Source organism: Callorhinchus milii, unplaced genomic scaffold (genome assembly GCF_018977255.1).
Source record: "Callorhinchus milii isolate IMCB2004 unplaced genomic scaffold, IMCB_Cmil_1.0 Scaffold1, whole genome shotgun sequence".
NCBI classification, from domain to species: domain Eukaryota; kingdom Metazoa; phylum Chordata; class Chondrichthyes; order Chimaeriformes; family Callorhinchidae; genus Callorhinchus; species Callorhinchus milii.
The window spans coordinates 124,394,259-124,416,415 of NW_024704742.1; the positions used below are offsets into that span (position 1 = coordinate 124,394,259).

The following is a 22,157-nucleotide window of genomic DNA, read 5'->3' on the forward strand; positions in this document are numbered from 1 at the left end:
CTCAAATATACTGAAATTCTTTGAGAGTGAATGAGGCCAATCCAGTGGATATAATTTTTTTATATACAGAAACCATGGAATAAATTCCACATAATGAATCTGTAATCTACATTTTCCCAAATGTAGATTACAGCTCATGGAATTAATGCTAGATAAAATAACTGGATTAAATATTGGTTTAACAGTGGAAAGCAATACATTGGAAAAGGGCTGATAATGGAGGGGCCATTAACAAGTGAATTTCTACAGAGATCTGTGCTTTCGGAACATTCATTAATCATATGGCGAAGAAACTAGTTTTATTGCACTAAAAGCTTTGTGGCCATGTAATCAACATGAAAATTAGAGCATCTGAATGGATATTTTAACAAACTAAATTGAAGGCTAAGGAAAAGCAAGTTTTTCAGCACCATGGATGGTCGGTCTGGTCACTATTCTATTGCGGATCAGTAATATAGTATGTAAAGTTTGGAACAATTTGAGGAGTTTGCTCAGTTTATTTTAGCAAAGCAGGAAGAAATTTAGCAGAACCTTTAAATGGTTTGAGCCTCAAACCTATGACAAAGTAATAAGATTGATGCACTGAAAGAGCTTTCAATGATTTTGTATATTCTTTCTTGAATACATTGCAATGCATCAGAAAGTTTCAAGTCTTTGTGTGCATTTTGATTTTTTTATACACACAACACAACAAGTTAATGTACCATTGTAATCTAATTTGGGGGAATTTGTGAAAAAGGCTCTGAAATATTGAATCCTGCATGCATGCAGAACAAATGTTCTTTAGGCAGAGGCTAATTAATGATGGTAACAGGTTGCCAGGTCAGGATACTGAGCGCATTCTTAAAAAATAGCTTGATGAAGATAGAAGGATAGTAGCGTGGGTATTCTGGAAAGGTGAGATCAGATAGGCTGAAGGGCCTTCTTCATCCAAACTAATCTTGTGATGTCTTTGAATGCTGATTGTGGCTGAAGAGTAAAGATAGCCAGCAAAAGATTAACCTGAAATTGGCATACAAACAAAGTTTAAGAGACAAAGTGAGACACTTCCAGGCATGTGCAAGATCTGATATTTGTAAATCCACACAATGTAAACATCATTGTGTCAATCCATCTCATGGTGTGATAAAACTTAATAAAAGTTGTCCTGCTTAGTATGTGTTACTTTTAATTTTCTTTTTATTAAAGAAATATTTTCAGGGTGAAGTCCTTCTAAAGCATTCATTTAATAAAAGTATTCCCCAATATGGGATTTTCTGAGAATCAGCAATGAAACACGGCCTATTCCACATCTGGAAATATCAAGAAAACTATGGCTATGATCAGGAGTTGTACATTTAAAAAAAAAGGCAGGGAATTGCAAATAAATTTTGAGGAAAAGGCTGCTTGTCATCTAGTTTATTCCCTCCAAGCAGACTCCAAAGTATGTAAAACAGGCATAATAATAACCCTTGCCTTTGATAAAGCGCCTTATTACATCATTGAGATGTCTCAAAGCATTTCACAGATTGTATTATAAAGTGGATTGTCTGTGTATTTTGTGGGTGAAACTCGGCAACCAATTGCACACAACAGTGTCCCACAAGCAATTGTGAATTGAATGACTACATTTTTTTGCAGGGGTGAGATTATTAAAACATGAATATTTCAATGACCAATTTAGGTATTTATTTAGTTGAGTCAATTTGTGAAACATGTTCATTAGGACAGCTTGATATTGCTAAACTTTTTTTTAAAAAAATGTATTATGATGTTATAAAGAATTATTCATTATTTGGAAATCTCAATTGCAGTTCCTGGAAAAAAATGGATAAAGCCTCATTTAGTCCATGATTCTGACTAACCAGCGCAGTTAAAAGAATAGAAAAGATGTATGTAGGATATGATGGTATCGTGACTTATTTCATCATTATTTCATCATCATGTATTGTTTGACTGACTGCAATGGCCATAGACAGCATTGCAAGCTTCTTTAGGGTGGTGCACAGTTACACCTGTCAGCATTGGATACTCATGCAGTTTCTGTTAGGAAACTGCAGATCTCTCTACACGTCACAACATGCTGAAACGCCTCGGTTACAGCTATGTGCACAGTCCCTGGGTGAACATGTTGAAAAGAGAAAGATTTTTAAAGGTCAGGCACTTTGCCAGATTCTTGTTGAAACTAATAAAACCAGGTATTACCTGTCAAGTGTGTTAATAACTTTGAAAACTAGCTAGATCCACCATGAAGTAATTTTCTAAAATAAATTTCTATGTAAAGCATCTTTCCCATATTATACATAATCATTTACAGTAAACTGAACAAACCTAGTTGCTTCTCAGCTGGTATGCAGCTTTTGAACTGAATGTTTATTTCAGCATCTCAGCTGGTATGTAGCTTTTGAGCTGAATGTTTATTTCAGCAATGGCAGTAGTGAGCCCTGTTGCCCGATTTCTGCCTATGTTACTAGGCATCTTGTAATCCATGTACAGCAGTTTATTCCCAAGACGTAGAAACGGATGATGCAAAATGTAGTTGTTGAAGGCTATCCCTGATTTAATTCTGAAGTGTATAACAGACTTGATAAAAAAAACATGCGAGTAATGGCTCAGTGGTTGATTCTTGAAAGTATACAGTTGTAGAACACTTGCCCTTGACCACATTTCTTGATGATTGCGACCATTCTTATGAGGAAGCAGCAAAATGTGCTACCTTTGTTCTATCCCTCAGGGAACACAGCAGGTCCCCCCAATCATGTTTGCTCTTCCATAGTCTGATAACCGTGGCATATGGAGTCCATTCATCACTTGCCTGCCTTCCTATCTGTTTAATGCTGTTTGCCTTGCCCCCTTTTTTGCATTTTCAGGTTGCGTCTGAAGACCTTCCTCTTCAACCGTGCCTTTGTTCCCCTTGCACATATTTCTGTGCAAAATAAAGTGGTGTTAAAATCAGGTTTTGTGTGTTCTGTGGTGTGTTACAGAAATTCAGTTTTGCCAGGTTCTTTGCTCTGTTAATAATGGAACCCTGACTACCAGCACCTTGCCCCTCTTTTCAAAGAGCAGGAATAGATTTCCTTTCTTTATTTGGAAAATAGTTCTGAAAACGTTTGTGCTAGTAGGTCTCTCTGTGATGCTTCCAGACGTATAGCGAACACTCATAGTATATCTCATAGAAAATGAATAGCAAACTGCACTTAAAGATGAGAAATGTATTTTTAATTCTTACTATTAAAACCAACTTGCTATCACTTACCAGTTTACATACTTTAGAAGGTTATACTTCCAAGTAAGCATTCCTGAATTGGTGTTGGGCTTTCCTTTTGCAAAGTGGAGAAACCACTTTCATAGATACTGCTGGCTTTGAATTTCATTATTGCATGGGAGTTGGCAGTTCTTGCATGAGACTCAACTTGTTCTTATATAGTTTCATGTAAAGCATGTTTTGTTTTTGCCTAGAAACATATAGCATTAGAAAAGAGCATTGAGATCCTTCAAAGTTTAAAACCACATAGAGCAATTTATCCCTTAATGGATTTCCTTTATTCAGTTCCCTCTTGAATTTGCTGACATGATCTGTCTAAATCGTCCGTTCCACATATTTACCACTCTCTGAGTAAAGTCGTTGAATCTAAACTGTCTGTTTATATTCACTCTTCTGTGTGCAAGCCTGGACTTTATTCTTGGATCTATTCCCTTACCATTGCCAAGCAGGCAGTGTCTGGACAAGTGACTTAATATACCGTACGTGTCTGATGTTGGTAAGGAATCTTAATTATAATTTAAACTGAGTTCATGTCATCATCATTCAAGCCAGTGGTCCATAATAATTAATAATCCTTACAATGCAATGTAAATTTACATTTGTAAGCGCCTTCCAGTTATAAATCCTTGAATTGAATATAGCACCTTCTACATCAGGAGGACACCTCAAAGCAACTTCATAGGAATTACTGTAAAGTGTGGTGTATTTTGCAGGTGAACCCTGTAATACTGTTGACAATGAATAGATTGTACTGGCTGCATATAAGGATATAAGCATAATATCCAATTTAAATTTTAAAAAAACGGAAACTTGGTAGTGCATACCAGTGTGCTATGTGGGAGCACGTGGATTTTACATCCATCAGTTTACCACATGATGAGTTCCCAATTGTCTTGGCTCAAGGGAAATGGCAAGCAAACATTAGTTCCCCCAAGTCTGAGGGAAGTAAAATCAACAGTGGAGTTCCCTTTTGCTAATGTTGATCATCCAGTGTCTAGTTACAGCAACATTGAGCGAGGCCTCCGACTAGGTCAGGGTGGTCAGACGTTTTGTCCAGATTTCCTATCTTGAGAAAGGTTCGCAGGCCACGTCAGGAATATTTTGTGTTTTTCTTTCAGAAACGTAACAACATTTACACAGCACTTTGTTCATGTTTGAAGGACATCTCAAAGTGCTCGACTGGGCACCTGAGCTGGGGGTGGGATGGGGAGGGGAAAAGATGAACGAAAGCATGGTCAATGAGTTAGGGCTTGTGACATGCCTTGAAAGGTGGGAGGGGGAGGGGGGGGAGTGAGCAAGTCAGGGGGACTCTAGGAATGGAACCCCATAGAGCGGAGGGGCAAAATGGCAATGGTGGGGCAGATGGGGTGGGTGGCCATGAAGCAAGCTGGTGTTTGCTCTGCAAAGGGAACAGCCAGGTCAGAAGAATGCAGAGATAGGGTGGGAATGGACGTAGACACGTTTTCACGTGAGGAAAGGGGGAGCTTTCTGTGAGGAAACTGCACGGCACGTCGTGCACTCGCCCCCCCCCCCACCCCCGCAGTGGCCAAAGGAGGCTCCAATTGTCTGTCCTCACAGTGAACCACAAAACACTGCCTTCACTTCTCCTCTCCATCTCTCTGTTCTCTCATTCGTTTTATTTCTCGCTCTCACCCTCTTCCCTCATGCTCTCTCTCTCAATCACCCTCCCTCCTCTCTCTCATTTATTCTCTCCCCACTCTCTCTCACACACACTCTCCTTCTCTCAATTACTCTCTCTCACTTCCCCTCTCTCCCACGCACACTCTCTCTATCCCCTCTCACACACTCTCCCAATCATTTTCTCTCTGCTCTCTCACTCTCTCTCCCTCCCTCTCTGTTTCTCTCTCCCCCTCTCCCTCATATTCTCTCTATCCCTCTCACACACTCTCTCAATCTCTCCCTTTCTCTCTCCTTCACCGCTCACTCACACTCTCTCTCACACACATACTCTCTCCCGCCTCTCACACACTCCCTCAATCTCTCTCTCTCAAATTACTCTATCTCCCCATCCCCTCTCAATCCATCTCTCTCCCAATCAGCTTTGCAGATCACGATCTGCAGTGGCAGGGGTCGGTGTTTGCTGAGGACATGGTGGCTAAGGAGACGCTCTTGCATTCCCCTCAGCTCTGGTACAGAGTGCAGTTACGGCCAGCATTATTTCCACTCTCCGTACTGTGTCCTTCCAACCGCCAGCTCCTGCGCTGCCATGGGAGGACGTTCACCAGGGAGGGAGGGAGCGGAAGTTGGAAAGTTGGCTGGGTTAAAATCACCCGCCGGGCCGGATGTGGCCCTTGGGCCACCTGTTGGACCACACTGAATTAGGTGCAGAACTCATTTCCTTTATAAAGTGAAGTCAATGGCATTTCCTGCACATAGCCCACATTTGGAGCACCCAGAAAGTGACATTGGCGTCTGCCTGACAACCTGGAAGTCAAACATTTTTCTACACTTTATTATAAGCCAGAGATATTGGACCCAGACAACTTTGTTCCAATAGGATTGTCTGTAGTTATTGTAGGGACAGAAATTTCAAGGGTTTCTCAGAAACTGTTTTGGTGACTTTTAACATTATGTCTAGCAGACCATTTTACAAGAAACTGCTAGTTTTACAAGGGAGCTTCAGACATCATAATTGGTTGCCTCCGATAATTTATATTGTGATTTTCACCCTTTGACTGCCCTTGATATATATATATTGTATGTTTTATTGTGCTCTAGATTGCAATCCATTGTCATTTGTCATTTTTTAAGTTGCACTTCCAAAAGGGAATACTTTTTCTCACATTATTTTGCAAAATTGCTGAAAAGGCTTTCACCTTTTTTTGATAGATGTTGTGTTTCCCTTGGCAGATGGATTGATGTGCCACATTTGAAACCTGTATTTTTCATTCTGTTGCAAAATCTACATTAACAAAATTACTTTCTGTGAGCAGTTTGTGTAAAAGCAGTTTTACCAGCAGCTGGGTGAGGTAATGTCTTGCTATAGACATAACCAAAAGCCATAAAACATGCCATGGCTATGCTTAGATACTGAGTAATCAATATATCAGTAGTGTTTATTAGTGATAGGTATGCTTTGCCATTACTGTAATAGCACGTCTGTGGAATTAGAACAAAGTATGATCTTGCATATCAATATAAATTCAGATTTTAAAAAAATCCTTTCACTAAAAACTCAAAACGATATAGCTTCTAAACAATAACACTTCAGATTTGATTTCATGGGAGATTAGCATTAACAGGACTTTTTTTATTTTAAAATACTGTAGAAATGTTTTGATGATCTTGAATACTACACTGCATCAATATGTTGAGGTGCAATTGGATGATTGTAAATTCTGATTGTTGTGGCAAAGGTGGAATTGGAGGGCAAAATGACAAACTCATTCAAGTGTTGACTGTAAAAAATACTTAAATTACTCCATTAAAAAGTGGGAGAAATGAATAGTTATAAGGATATAAATTCCACATACTGAGTGATGCTTAATAAGATTGTAAATAATAAAAAAAAATGCTACTTAAAAGTTTAGATCCTTCATTCCAGAAGTGTCTGCCCTTCAGCACTAAGCAATACTCGACATAATGGCTGCAGTCATCTTGATTTGATATGGTTCAATTGTTGCATTCATGAAAGTCTGGCTCTAAAGTTCTTGATATACAGAGAATACAAATTTTCTAACTTACACTCCCTTATAGTTCAATTTGATTAAATAAAAGGAAAATGTCTCTTCTTTCTAATGGATTTATTGAATAATGGTCCTGTCTGTTCTGTTATGTGTACTAACCTAATGCTTCTTGCCTTGAGGAAGAATTCAGTGTTTACAATAGTTCTTGTGGTCAAATGCAATTTTTAACAGACAGACACATTAAAGTAGACTGTTCCTTGCGGCAAAAGACAATAGACTGTCGTCTGGTCTATGTTCTTTACTTAAGCTGACAGGTCCTATTTCCTTTTTTTTAAATCCCTCTGTACAAATCCAAAATTGTATATTCAATTTTCATGTTTAAAAGAGCATAACCTATATTGCTGATTATAGATGCAGTTAAACCTTCATAAAACAAGGGTTACATTGGAATTTTAGTGTATGTATAATGCAGCCCATTTGAGATGAAATGGAATTTATACATATATCACAGCATAGATCAAAACTATGACAGCACTGACTGGGGACACCATCTTCACTGCATTTTCTAGACTGAGATGCAGAAACATGATACGAGTTTGTCTAGCCGAGTTTCCCACACACCCTCTTGTTGATTGAAGGCAATGCAATACTGCAGGGGGAGGGGAGTGCTTGCAACTCAGGCTAGGTGAGAGCAAGTAATGTTTTCATGCCTCAACACTGCATATTAGAATGTGACAAAGACAGTGCTGTGTCTCCAACAAATGGGGAAAAAATAAGTGCCGTTTGGAGGTCAGGTGTGTATGTACAAGTGGAGAGACAATTATCTCCAAGCTGTGAAGAACAATGCAAAGAAGCATGGGCACACTGAGTAGATTGTTTTTAAATGTTTTAAAAACTGATATACACAAGGTGTACTTTTAAGAACAGAGCTGTTGGCAATTTTAGGATCTTTGTCCCGAGCCGTCCATCAAATGGCCGAGGTTTTATTCCAGTACAAATATAGTCTGTTGACTTGATTGCAATGCATAGACGAGAATAGAAACTTTCCACTTTAATATACTGATTACGTTGCACGACATAAGGCTTAATATGTGACATTCATGTGTAATACTTTCTTTCATCACGTTGAGCATTGCATATATTTCAACAAGGTCCCATCTGCAACGTGGTTTTTCAAAATTGAAGAACCCTATCTTACCTATAATCATTCCTCACAGCTCAAGCTCATCCCATTTACTAATCGGACATTAAATGGTTCAGTGAAAGTTTGTAGGCTTTATGCTAACTATGTAGATCACTCAAAAATGGTCTTGCCATAATTGTTAAGAAATTGTTCAAACTGTAGTTGGTGTGTCATTTTATAGACCACTAAAGAACATATCAATGCCTATTATACGCTTCATTTTACATGTCTCTCTTTATAATCTGTTCTGCGCGCATCTCCTGTGACTGGATAGGGTTGTTGCAGTAAAAATATGTTCTTTTGATATGATGGTATTGTTTCAGAGTTATACGATTATTTGTTCATGACAATTTCGAACAATACTGTTACATTAATATATGAAACAAACAGAAGAATTTATAGTTACAGCTGAGAAGGAATCAAAAACATATGAACAACAAAGGAGTAGCAACAAGTTAGCACCCAACACCCGTCGCTTTCTATTCTGCCTCTTACCTACCATTCCAGCTCTCTTCCTGACGCACTCCTCGTCAATCAACATGCTGCTCAGCATGAAGAAAGCCTAGGTGGGAAGTCTGATACAGTGGCTAGGAATGGAAAATTGGCCATCCACCATAAGTTGGTGCCCACCCAAATTTCCATTCCTAGTTACGTGATTGATGAGCAGTGCTTAGAACTAAAGGGCACAGCAGTAAATCAACAAGAAATGGGTGATAAAACTTATTAATGGACAAGAATTGGAAGCAAAAGCTGTAACGGTGGAAATATTGAGAAAAGTTCCAAGGGTTTGAGGTTTGTTTTCCATATAATATATGAAACAAAAACACCCTGAATCTGTCAATGAGACAGCAGGTCTTTAAAAGTGTCAGTCTGTTGTTCTTTGGGCTTAAAATTCAAAAGCATCAAAATTAATAATAATAATTCTTGCATTTGATATAGTGCCTTACCACATTGTCGAGACATCTCAAAGTACTTCACAGAGGTGAATTGACAGTATATTTTGTGGGCTTCAATTACTTTTCATATGTATGGAAAAGGTTGGCAATCAAATAGCAGAACAACGAGAACCATTGATAGACTTGCATTTTTGTGTAGCTTTTAATCAAAATATATGTCTTTAATAATTGAAGTGATTTTCTAAAATAGCAAATTGAACAGTAGATGGCTTTTACTAACTGTGCAGATTTCTACTCCTCATTTACTACTGCTGCAGCCTGTTCATGCTCCACACTTCCAACTGGTGGAACCATCGCTCAATGGCTAGAGCTGTGTCTGAGCTGTGGTAACAATGCTATCATGAATATCATGCTGGAGATGCTGGTGCTTGTTGAATGACAGCCTATTGAAGTTCACCGTATCAATCCTTTCACAATTCTAATCACCTCTATCAGGTCCCCTCTCAATCATCTCATCTCCAGAGAGAAAAGCTCCAACCTGTCCAATCGTTGCTGTATCCACTCATCCCTGGTAACATCCTATAAGATAACAACTTTGTTTGTCCTGGGTTAAAACAACTCTGTTGTCAGTCTCCTGTTTTACTTCAAGCTTAACCACCCCCCACCACACTCACATTTCAAGAATTTCCCTTTAAAATTTTCAAATCTTTAGGTATCTTGTAACACTAGGAAATTGAGCCGGATCCTAGCATCCTGCCTGACATTAGCTAACTCAGTAGACTCGGGATTAAACCTGCAAGTTTCTTGATTGGCTATTGACTGAATACATTTACTGAGCCATGAAGGGAGAAGTGTGAGAATTTTAACACTGCCTCAGGATTACTTGGCCTGTAAAAGGTGTAAAGTGTCCTATTAAATTCAGATTAGTGAAATTGAACTATTTGGGAAACCAACAATAAGTTGTAAAATAAGAAAGCCCTGTTTATACAATGTGTACAGATTGTTTCAGTTGTGGTTTACGGCTAACAATTGCCACTGTTGGAATGAAGAGGTCCTGACATCCCAGCTTCGGGACCACATCACTCCCACCCTCGCTCGCCTCCACTGGCTCCCCATCCCCCAGAGGATCGATTTCAAGATCCTCATCCTCACCTACAAGGCCATTCACGGCCTTGCTCCCTCCTACCTCTCTGACCTACTATCCCCCTACCTACCTGCCCATACCCTCCGTTCCTCTGGCTCCGGTCTGCTCCACATCCCCCGCCCCAACCGCCCTACCATCGGTGGCCGGGCCTTCAGCCTCTTGGCCCCTAGGCTTTGGAACTCTATCCCCCAGTGCCTTCGCCGCCTCCTCCCTTTCCTCCTTCAAGGCCGGTCTCAAGACCTTTCTCTTTGACCGAGCCTTCGGCTCCCCTCTCGACTCTCTACACCCTCCTCGCTCCCTCCCTTCCCTCCCCTCACCCTGACCATTTCTCCCCTGCTCGGATCCTGACCCAACTGTACAGTGGCTTGGGACGTCCTCCTGATGTGAAAGGCGCTCTATAAATGGAATCTTGTTGTTGTTGTATTACCTGATCTTATACGGTGCTCCCAGCCCAGATAAGCAAAGTTATTAACCCACAATTTCTTATTTTTAATTTTTTTCGGAGTCCATGCTGCTATTTGTTAGGTAAGCGTATCAAGGGATATGGGGCAAGGGCGGGTAAATGGAATTGAGGTTTAGATCTGGAAACTCTGGATCTGGAGTCCTGTAGCTCAGTGGTTAGAGCACTTGCTTTTCAAGCGAGAAACCTGGGTTCGATTCCTGGCAGGGTGAAACCTTGGGCAAGTTTCCACACTCCACACACCTGATGATAATCCCTCAAGAAAAAAACATAATAATAAATCGGTCATTTTCAACCCACGACTGTTTGTGGGACACTGCTGTGCGTAATTGGCTGCCGCATTTCGCCCACAAAATATACAGTAAATTCACTTTACAGTCTATTCTGTGAAGCACTTTGAAACGTCTAGAAGACGTGAAAAGCGCTATATCAAATGCAAGGATTATTATTATTAGTTCAGCCATGATCTTATAGAATGGCGGAACAGGCTCGAGTGGCTGAATGGCCTACTCCTGTTCCAATGTTCCTGTGTCTCTAATACAATGTTTTTCCACAAATAAGTGATTTATAATGAACATCAGTAGTAATAATCCCTGCATTTGATATAGCTTTGTTAAGTCGTTTCAAAGTGCTTCACAAGAATTACTGTGAAGTGTAGTAACTGTGTATTTGTGGGTGAATGCAGCAGCCAATTTGAACACAACAATCTCCCACAACAGCCATAAAGGGAATGATTGATATTATCTGTCATTTGTTGGCCAGGACACCGGTAGAAACTCCCTTTTCTTCTAATCATGCCATAGGATCTTTAACGACTCTCTGAATGGGTAGACTAGATAAAACTTTAATGTTCTCATTCAAAGAAAAACAGTTCTGACAATGCAGTGCTCCCCCAGCACTGCATTGGAGTGCAGCCTAGACTGTGAGCTGAAAGTCCCACTGTGGATCTTGAACCCACAAGTTTCTGACTCGGAGGTGAGAATGCTACCAACTGAGCCGTGTAGCACCTTACTTTCCTCTCTTCTGCATTACTTTCCTTTGCTAAGTTTATTGGCATAAGGGAGGTACCTTGTGCTGGAAAGTCTTCTATATTTCCCGGATAACCATATGCATAACAGTTCCGGTAATCATTCTCCAGTACATTGATTCTGATCGTATCCTTCAATGAACATTCATTCAGCCCCACAGAGTAAATCATAGGCACTGGAAAACAGTATTTAAAATACAATACTTAGGAGAACTTTTGACTCAAACTGAAAAACACTCATAATGTATATTAATTTTTCTAAAGATATCTGTGGTTTCTATAATATGTGTCGGACCCTGTGACACAGGGTGAAACACTGTAATGCAATGTTTTTCTATATACTTATTGAATTTTGAAAAAAAAGATCCTATGGCACTATTCGAAAAGAGAGAGCAGTTTCTCTGGTATCCGGGCCAACAATTCCCAAATAAAATGGGTCATTCACTTCATGGCTGTTTATGGGACGTAGCTGGGCGCAATTGGCTGCCGTATTTACCTACTTGATACACAGTCAGTGAACTTCACAGTAAATCCTGTGAAAGGCTTTCAGACTTTTTCGGCGACGTGATAAGGAACTGTATCAAATGTAGAGATTCTAATTTTCAGTTATAACCAATAAAACAACCCTGATGTAAAAAAAATGAAATCGGTGTTTATCCAACAAACACCAGATATAAAAATAGAAGTCTCGAGGAACAGACAGCAGGTCAGGCAGCATCTATGGAGAAAGGAAAGTGAGTCGATGTTTCAGGTCCACGACCTTTCGTCAGAACTCAAGGTTGCACTAATAGAAGATAAAACTTCAATGGGAAAATTCTGAATAGATAGCTGTATATACAGGGTGACCAAAACTCTGTGATACCATTACAATGTCAAATAAGTCTAAAGGAAATTATGATATTTGGGGATTTTTTTAGATAATCCTCCCGACATGAAAGGCGCTAGACAAATGTAATCTTGTTGTTGTTGTATAATAGGGTAGTTATCACGACCTTTTGGCTACTCTGTATTATGGAGCAGATCAAGGCTGTACTATGCTCTTGGGTTCATATGTAAACTCTTTGAATGTTCCTCTTGCGGTTTATGACGTTATCAAAATCCCTAAAGCACGTTGCAGCCTTCTAGCCCACTGCCAGCTGTTTATTTTCCATATATACTATCCAGATGGCAAACTGATCTTTTCGAGTTTTCAATTAGAGAACAAAACACGCAGCTAACCCAAAACACGTGTCAGACTTGTTTGTTGCAGCAATTACAAGATGTAATCGACTATTTCCATATGTTTACTAAGATTTGATCTGCTGTGTGAAATTATTTGACAGAATATTATTGTGTAGTATATTATATATGGCCTCCTCAGCCTGAATAGTTTCTTGATTATTAAAGTTTTGGTTTAAAAAAATAGAAAAGCACTTTTGTTTCTTACATGTTCTTGGCAAACCTTGTTTCAGCTGAGTATGTTTCCAATCACACACACCACAACCTATTTTTAAATCCACCAAATGTGGAGAATGAAAAGAGCATATTCATACAAGCATTCATAGTATTGTGATGCCTTCCTATCTGGTGCTAACTTTCTGAAATACATTTGTTTATAATTCATTGACCCAGAGCAGCAGCAAATTGTGCCCCATACACTTGCAAAAACTTTTGAACAAATGACAGGAGGAAACCCACATAGAGGAAATATAGATAGTGAATTGCGCTGATTATTTTCTTCAGACAGCTAAGTTAACTTTCATTAATGTTTCTGAAAAGACTGCACTTTTTGTATATACAGAAATAGTTGTGAAATGATGTAGCGGTGATCTGGCACACTGGTGCACCAACTAACAATTTGGAAATGAGAGATGACGTTCATTTCCCCCCACGTTTCGAGATCCTGGCCTCTGCGATGCTGATACATAAAGTACCAATCAGGGATGTGGCCCTTTCCCATTAGGGCAAGTGAAATGTGGCAGGAAAATCATCATTGACACACTCGAGCGTCAATCTAGGCAGCTGAAGGGAGCAGCATTTTCAAAGGACTGCAAATAGGTTTGTACCAAAGCACGTGAGCTGGGGGAAAAAGGAAGAACAGAGAGGTTTTATCCTTTAAATTAATTTCTTTTTGCTGGCTCTCACTAAATCTTTTCTTCACTGTCTCAACAATGTATTAGCTTGTTCGCCAAGAACATGCATTTAATGAACATTTAAAATAAGGCATTTTATTACTTTTTACAGCAGTTAAATGGTTAAATAAGCTAGACGTTAGACATCTGACTAGACATTTCTGGTATTTCTAAACATTCCTCTTTGTTTTCAGGTACACATCAGTTTTCCTGAATTAAATTTGCTTGTACATTCTCTACTCTTGAGTGTTTGTCAATGCCATATTTAATTAAGTGTGTACTCTAGTTAATGAGCAAAGCTGAATGTTTCAATAGGAAAATGCTTTCTAGTTTGAAGAACTTCTTACATCATTTGTAGCAGAACCAATTTATTCGTCCTTATCCCAGCTAAATAACGTCATTGCATAATAAGCTGTACGGCTCTGAAAACTAACATTTTAAGTGGTTAAGCACAAAATATACAGCAGTGCGTCTGTGTGTGTGCGTGTAGTAATACTGTCTTGAGAAAATTATGTATCCTTATATAGCCACATTCAAATTGTTCTGTTAATCAGTAGAGCCCCATTAAAACACAACAGTTGGGGTTCCACAAGATTATAAAGGGCACAGTTATCAGTCATGTGCACAGAACAACGGCCTGATCCATCAGTGCTTTATAATTCTGGTGGGCATTTGACTAGCATGTAGGAAGCCAAAATGGTTGACTTCCAGGTCATCTGGTTGCTGCAACATCATTTCCTGCGCACCGCAGGCTGGAAGTGAGAACTTCAGCAGCCTGCCGACCCTGAAGTCACCCATTTTGCTTTCTGCCTGCAGGCGAGCACTTTGAAGCACCCATGTTTTGTAATCTTTAGGTAAGTAAATGGTGGGGTCAAAGCCCAATTGCGCGACTATATTTAGTGATGTTCACTAAGTGAATGTTTGTATTGAGACATCAATTTATTTTTTGGTTGGTCGATTGTCAGACACATGAAGAATCCCATCACCATGCTTTAGTTTAGAGTATCCAAACCAGACGGAGAGTTCCATGTATGCCATGTACACGTGCAAATTCCATGTTCGGAATGGAATGCGCATTTTCTTCCCAGAGGGACACTTCCTGCGTCGCTAATTCCGAGAGTATTAGGCGCAGGCTGATGAGCCAAGGCTTTGGGACCCCAGAGTGTGCAGTGAGGTACTGCTGGAGTTTAGACAGCTAAAACCACGTAGCTAGCCATTGAACGCACAATTTTCTTGCTGCTTGTTCGTCTAGGATCACCCTGTCCATTAGGTGTTTGGCTTGCTGTGTTAACAGGAGCAGAGTGGGAAGAATCTCTGCCCCACCCACTCCCCCCAAGTGACTGGTCTGCCTCTCTAAGTCGTACGGTTGGCTGGTCTGTCATCAACAGTGTCCTTGAGTAAACGCTCTGGGACGCTACCCTGCGTGAGGGCGCTATATAAATGCAAGTTGGTGGTGTTGAGTACTACAAACCCACCCAGCTAATTATGATGGGCTGATGGAATTTGTTGGGGATAAGTACTCTACAGATTGATATTCAACCAAAGCAGCTTTAATTGTAGTTCTTGTAGTAATTCTGGAGCCAATAGACCAGCCGATCTGTTTCATCGGAAGGAGTCACATGAAAAGTCACTATATAAATTGAAATTTGTATTGTACTGTACAGATATAAGAACAGGATAACCAGCAACTGTTTCTGCCATACACATACTGAACATGAAATCAACAATGATTACATAGTGCATCAGGCAATTAATCTCTTTTAGCAGAACCCCACTGTCCTATTGTCTAAATTATGTTTCAGGACTTTAATGGAATGATTTGTACAATATTTATCCCTTCCATTTCCAGCAGCCCACCATATTTAGCACTTTGCTGTTGTAATACCACACTTGTGGCCTAATGTTAGCTGTAAGAAAAGCTCAGCCTTCTCATGACCTCTGTACTGTATGACATCAGTACCATTTGCTTTGAACTAAAGCCTTGTAATTCACTCCCAGTTCTGGGTCAGTCTCTGCGTAATTGTAATTCACCCAATCAAAACTCCTGATTTGTTCATGTATTGCTAAGAATGTTCCTTTTCTTGACAGATCAAAAAGTACTTTGAACTGGAACCACTTGCAAGAGGACAGCGATGGATTCTGCAGCCTTGCTCTACAGATAACATGGATACTGTAAAAGATGGCTTCAATCGGTTCATTAACTTGCTTGAAGAGAATGAACATGAGAACATTCCAGCAAGAATATGAACGCTGTTGAATTCAAACATTGAATGGAAACTTTCTCCAACTCTTTACGTATTTGTACTGTAAACTTTATACCATTAGAGCAACATTAACTGAATATTCATTTAAATAAGATGACATACAATTTGTGTTCGTATGATCCAATACCCACATATCAAGAAAAGAATCCTTTTCTTTGAAGCATAACAACTAACTCGTACCACATCAACTGAATAAATGAAGTCAATTTAAATTGGAATCAGCAGACAGTACTGAACTGGTTAGGCCCAAATCCCTGCCTCTGCTTTTGTCATTTTTATTGTAAATGCATGATTCTTCAGTGTATGGAAATCATTTATCTTGCCTTAATGATGATAGGTTTGGACAACTATGTTGATCAGTGTTACAGCTCTGGTCAGTGCTGGTGAACAAATCAATATGCCGTCAGAATTAACTAAAGTGGTGTCTGGATGTGGATTCTCGCACTTTGCTTCTTATTACTATATGTTTATTAACGCACACAGTTGGTATAAGGAATCCAGGCCAGCAAACACTGGATTTGTGCATTTGTAAATCATTTGGATAGAAAGGAACGTCTTGGTGGTGTAAACTCCAGTCTAACGCCTTATCTGGCATGTACACAATGTGCTTTTGGGTATAAACTACTATATCCCTCCTGTTAAAGCTTTGAAATGTCACCAGACACCTTCAGAAAGGTTCTGCTTAAAAGAGCAAAAGTAAGGCAGGAATCGTTTTACAAGAACAGTTTTTTGCAATCATTTATTGCAATCATTGAGCACTACTGTGACTGGCAGCAAGCTACAGACTTTGTTATTGAAACGCTGATGGATGTGCCCATTGATTACAATAGCATGAGATGGGTTGAATTTCAGGATTTATCTTATTTTCCTGAATGAAAAATTGCAACGATTTTTTTTAGTAGCTGGTTTTTTGAGGTAGAAAATGATTGCGTCATAACGTCGTTCTTCTTACATGTTTGTAAACCATGTTTGGAAATGTTTAACACGATATGACCTGTGAATGCAAGTTAGACAAAGACCAACACTACTGATTTTGTCTTAAATTTAAATTCAACTTCTTTTAATCCATGTGTTATTTTCGTGTCACAGTACTTGAAAGAGTTAAAAGAAAATTGAAGTACTGAAGATCCTGTGGTAGATGTCAATTTGTGCCATCTGTCAAATTACTTTGTTGTGTGTTGTATACGTATGCGCCAGTCTTGGCACTTCTCAAACCGGGGACTGTCTGCAACTCTTCAGTGGGCAGAATGAAAACACTATCAATCAGTACCCAACAACAGCTGTTCCTGACAAGCCTCTGTCTGACGCCTAATGCCTTCCAACTGTCGGCTTGGTTCCTCCCTGTCTACCATCATCATCCCTCTGTCCGACCAGCCTCGGTCACCTGGTCTCTGCTTGCAGCTCAAGAATTTCCAACCGTGTTCTCAGATACTTTTTATTTTCACATCCCTTTTTTTTTCCCCCACAGTGTTCAATTGCCACAAGTGTCTTGTTATGCACATTGTAAAGCTGTCCCATGTAACTGTGATACAGTATATTGTTGAAATTTTACACAAGGCTTACTGCATTTCATTGTATTTATAGAAAATTTGGAATTTTTTATACGCTAAGTAGTTGGCAGTTGCTTTTTTGTAATAGTAAAATCATTCGTATTTCTAAACTTTGTACCTTTATTACGGGCAATAATGTATATTGGTAGATTAACTGGCACATAGCCTATCTTTGTACTGGAAATACAGCCACTGTATTTAGCAGTTGACTAACCATTATAGCCAAGTAAGTCAAAAAAGCTGCTCTCTGATTTCCACTGTCCATCAATGACAATAAAGGTTACTCCTGAATAGAAGGGATTGGTTTCAGCTTAATCTCTGCAAGAAATGTCTTTTTCACCCTTAAAAGTAATGTGGAAAGTTAATGTTTGTTATTACAGATTTTTCCTTCAGTTGAGAGCTGAAGAGCATGAATTAGAGAACGTACACAAGCATTTCACTGCAGAACTGTTTTATTACTGTATTCATTCTCCCAAAAAATAAACAGTCAATCCACTTTACAGTATATCCTGTGAAGCGCTTTGAGACGTCTCAATGACGTGATAAAGTGCTATATCAAATGCAAGGATTATTATTACATAAGTATTGCTTTTTAAATCTGACTGCTCAAGCCACAGAAACTGTAAATCTGAATGTATTTTCAAAATGTTATTAACTCACTTGTGTGAAACCTAATGTTGATGCAAAATAATATTCTGCTCTGCAGCAAAGTACAGATATAAAGAGAGTGTTCACCTAGGGTGTCCCACTGGTGCAATGTCTGTGGGTGTATCAGCTAGCTTTGCCATGAGGTAGTAAGATTTGCAGTTTTGCTTGGGAGATTCTCGCCCTATATTCTCTGGCTTTAGCTTTTCCAGGTCCAGAGGAAAAATCCGAAACTTATTCAGCTTCACATTTTCCTAACAGTTGGTTACAGAATGCCTACAAATTTAGTGACACGACTGTGTAAAGATCCAAAAAGAGAAAATGAATTTGCACATATCAAATTAGAGCACTAGTGAGTTGTTTCCTCTGCAATTTCTCACCCTCTCAATGGCTTTCCCAATTTTAGTTGCTCATTGTTGGCAGATATCAAGAAAACCAAGAGCCTCATTCCAACCCGAACATTTTCTCAGAGTCTCTAAATAACTGATGATGCTAACTTTTTCAATAAACTATTTTGTAGTTTCAAAAACAGGATATTTAAAAGAACACATATATGAGAACAAATGTTGGAGGAAAGTAATGAAAGTAACACAATCTGTGAATAAATGTGGTCATTTAATTGGTTACATGATTAAAATGTGCGCATAATATACATTTCAACTGAAAAAATAAAGCTGTTTTGCTTGGGTGATTGAAGCAGTGTTTGACCTGCCAAACAAAACCACAGCTGCCTGTAAGATTGCCGATTTTTATTTCTCTGCATGAACACAATACTATTTTTTTGTCCTTCGCCTTACGTAACACTAAGCAAAACAAAAGTATTTCTTGAAAGATATTATTGAAATATGTATGTTCATCACAGAAGGAAAGGCCATCTTCATCAGGCCTGAGTAAAATAAACATCTCCAACGGGTTGTGGTATTGTCTTAATAGAATTAAAACATGTGCGTATTTTATGCATATTAATAACAAATAAAATGTATGTATATATCTTGATCTCTTGACAGTATGCACATTATTTCAACTTAACTGATAAAGTAACAAATGCAAAAACACTCCTCAGAGTAATGTTAGGTTGTAGAGGGGATATTCTCTAATGAAAAGCCTGCAGGAATCCATCAAGATGAGGTGAATTCTGCAGTTACAAATCTTTACTGTAGAGTGAAGTTTGTTGCTTTTGGCTTTGTTTGAAACACTTTCAACAATTAAAGTTTGTAATTTTTAAAACATTTTTACTGTGGTGCATAGCTTTGATAAATTAAGTAAAGAAACAAGTTAATGCAGACTTATGGCTCACCTCTACGGTCAAGCCTGCTTTTGGAACAGATCCTTTCTCCTGCTGGCAACAGACATCATTGCAATTTAGCAAATGAAAAAATGTACTTTCATTTTCAACCAGAGTCTGTCTCCCTCTCTTCCTCCCATACCCTTATATTCCTCTGTCTTACTTATGAAGATGAGAGGTGTTCGTGCTAAAAAAAATTGACACTTTGTAATTTGGAATACCCAGTGTTAGAATCAAGTCTTCTCAGTATGTTAGCAACTCAATAAGGCTTTTGTGAAAGCAGTGTAAATCATAGAAGGTGTCCATTAAGCCCATTATGTCTGTGCCTGCTCCGTCGAGTAATCCATTCAGTCCTATTTGCCTGCACTATTGCCATACCCCGGTAGCTGACTCTAGTTCCCTTTTGAAAGGCAATATGCTCCCAGCAGGGAATTGCATATCCTAAATTTATTGTGTGTGAAAAAATTCTCCTTGCTTCTCCATTTGCTTATTTACTGATTATCTTAAATTGATGCCCTCTCGTCACTTACTTACCAACCAGTGGAAATGATTTCTCTCTACTGACTCAATCAAAACCCCTCAGAATTTTAAGGATCATTCAACCTTCTTTGTTCCAGCAGTAAAAGTTCCAGTTCCTCCAGCCCCCATTTATAAATCACACAATTGATTCCCAGTATCATCCCAGTAAATCTCCTCTGCATCCCCTTTATTACCTTGATGTCTTTCCTAAAGTGGGGATACCAATACTAGACACAATATTCAAACTGTAGTCTAGCTAATGATTTATATAAGTTTAGCATTACCTCTGCTTTCATATTTTATACACCTATTTATAAAACTTAACAGTCCATTAATGTTGTCCACCTGTCTTCCCACCTTTGATTTATATATATATGTATATATATATACACACATTAATTAACACCCCTTTGCTCTTTCAGTCCTTTTTGATATTTTCCCACCTAGACTTCTTATTTTTCCACCCAAAATGTATAACCTCATATTTGTCTGGATTAAATTTAATTTGCCTTTCCCATTATAACAAGAAAATCTCAAGTTACCATCTGAACAAAGAAGACACATTTAAAATGATCATAAAAAAAGAACTTAAATGGGACTAGAAAAATCTTTCAAAGAGGATGGTTGGAATCTTAGATCCTTTGCTGCAAACCAATAGTTATACGCAGAATCCATAAATTTATTAAATGAATTAGATACTTAAAGAGTGTATTTTAAGGGCCTGGGGGAAAAGCCGGTGAGTGATTAGGCATTGTGCTTTGTGGAGACCAGTGTCGAATTGATGGGCAGAATGACCGTTTTCTGCGTTGTAACATTCTATGATTCTACTTCAGTGCAGAAACGCGAGCAGATACAGTCCAGACTGAAAGTGATACAAAGAACTATGATTTGGTCGTTGATACCTACTATCTTATTGATCTTGATGGAATTGTTCACAATTTAAATTGACACTTCAGGAACAGCATCTTTCAGATGAGATGTTAATGAAACGTCCACATTAGCATTAGGTTCAGGTGGATGTTAAAGATCAGATGTTTTAGAGAGCATTTCCTTGTCCCAGCATTAATGCTTGTGAGATGAATTGCTTATGTTAGTCCTAACTTCCAATCCCATCGCCATCCAGACAATTACATGGTTTGTTTTTAAAGAACGTAACACAGCAACAATTGTTTTGCGGAAAGTTTGTTCCACATGAATGCAATATTTAACTACAGGGAAAAATCTAATGTCCAAACCTGCCTTGGATGCATTCATTTTAAACAAATAGGAGTAAAAAATGCAAGATTTCATAGCATTGAATATAATTATCAAATCAGGTGTGATATGTCACTTTTTGATCTAATAGTCTCTAGTTCTGTGTTCACAATTTGACATATTGGATTTTGGCTCTCAATAGTTTAAAAACTAAGATCATACACTTCCATATTCTGTCCAAATAAAGGACAACTTCACCGAATGGTTTAGCTCTTACCTTTCCCACCGTCTTCACTTCGTCTCAACGAATGGCTTCTCCTCCACCCCCCGTACTGTCTCATGTGGTGTCCCTCAGGGCTCTGTCCTCGGTCCCCTCCTCTTCACCCTCTACATGCTCCCCCTCGGTGACATCATCCGCAAACATGGGGTTAACTTCCACATGTATGCGGATGACACCCAACTCTACCTTTCCTCCTCTACTCTCAACTCCACGACCACCGATGTCCTGACAGCCTGCCTGTCCGACATCGAGTCCTGGACGAGAGACAACTTTCTTCAGCTCAACGTGCGAAAAACCGAGGCCCTCCTGATTGGCTCATGTCAGCGCCTCCGCACCTCAGGCGCTGACACCATCAGCATCCAAGGCTGCACTCTCCACCTCTCAAAGCCAGTCAGGAACCTCGGCGTTTTGTTCGACCCTGAGCTGTCCTTTCTCCCTCACATCCGCACCACAACTGGCACCGCCTTCCATCACCTCCGGAATATCGCCAGATTACGGCACTACCTCACCCCTCACGCCGCTGAAACCCTGGTTCACGCCTTTGTCACCTCAAGGCTGGACTATGGGAACTCTCTCCTCGCCGGCCTTCCCGCCACCTCCCTCCACAAGCTGCAGGTCATTCAGAACTCTGCAGCTCGTGTACTGTCCCGCACCAGGCTTCGGGACCACATCACTCCCACCCTCGCTCGCCTCCACTGGCTCCCCATC

General features: G+C 39.4%; 1 protein-coding gene and 1 non-coding gene across 3 annotated transcripts in view; both read left to right on the forward strand.

Annotated features, from left to right (window-relative positions):
* LOC103177836 (ADP-ribosylation factor-like protein 15) overlaps positions 1-17,822 on the forward strand; it is a 187,669-nt gene extending 169,847 nt beyond the window's left edge. For both annotated transcript variants that reach the window (XM_007892195.2, XM_042335305.1), the window contains exon 5: positions 15,801-17,822. In XM_007892195.2, coding sequence (XP_007890386.1) covers positions 15,801-15,959 — 159 coding nt within the window. In that variant the 3' untranslated portion in view covers positions 15,960-17,822. The remainder of the gene's footprint in view (positions 1-15,800) is intronic.
* trnae-uuc lies at positions 10,715-10,786 on the forward strand. The gene has a single exon. It is a non-coding gene; the product is annotated as a tRNA-Glu (tRNA).
* Positions 17,823-22,157: the final 4,335 nt, after the last annotated feature.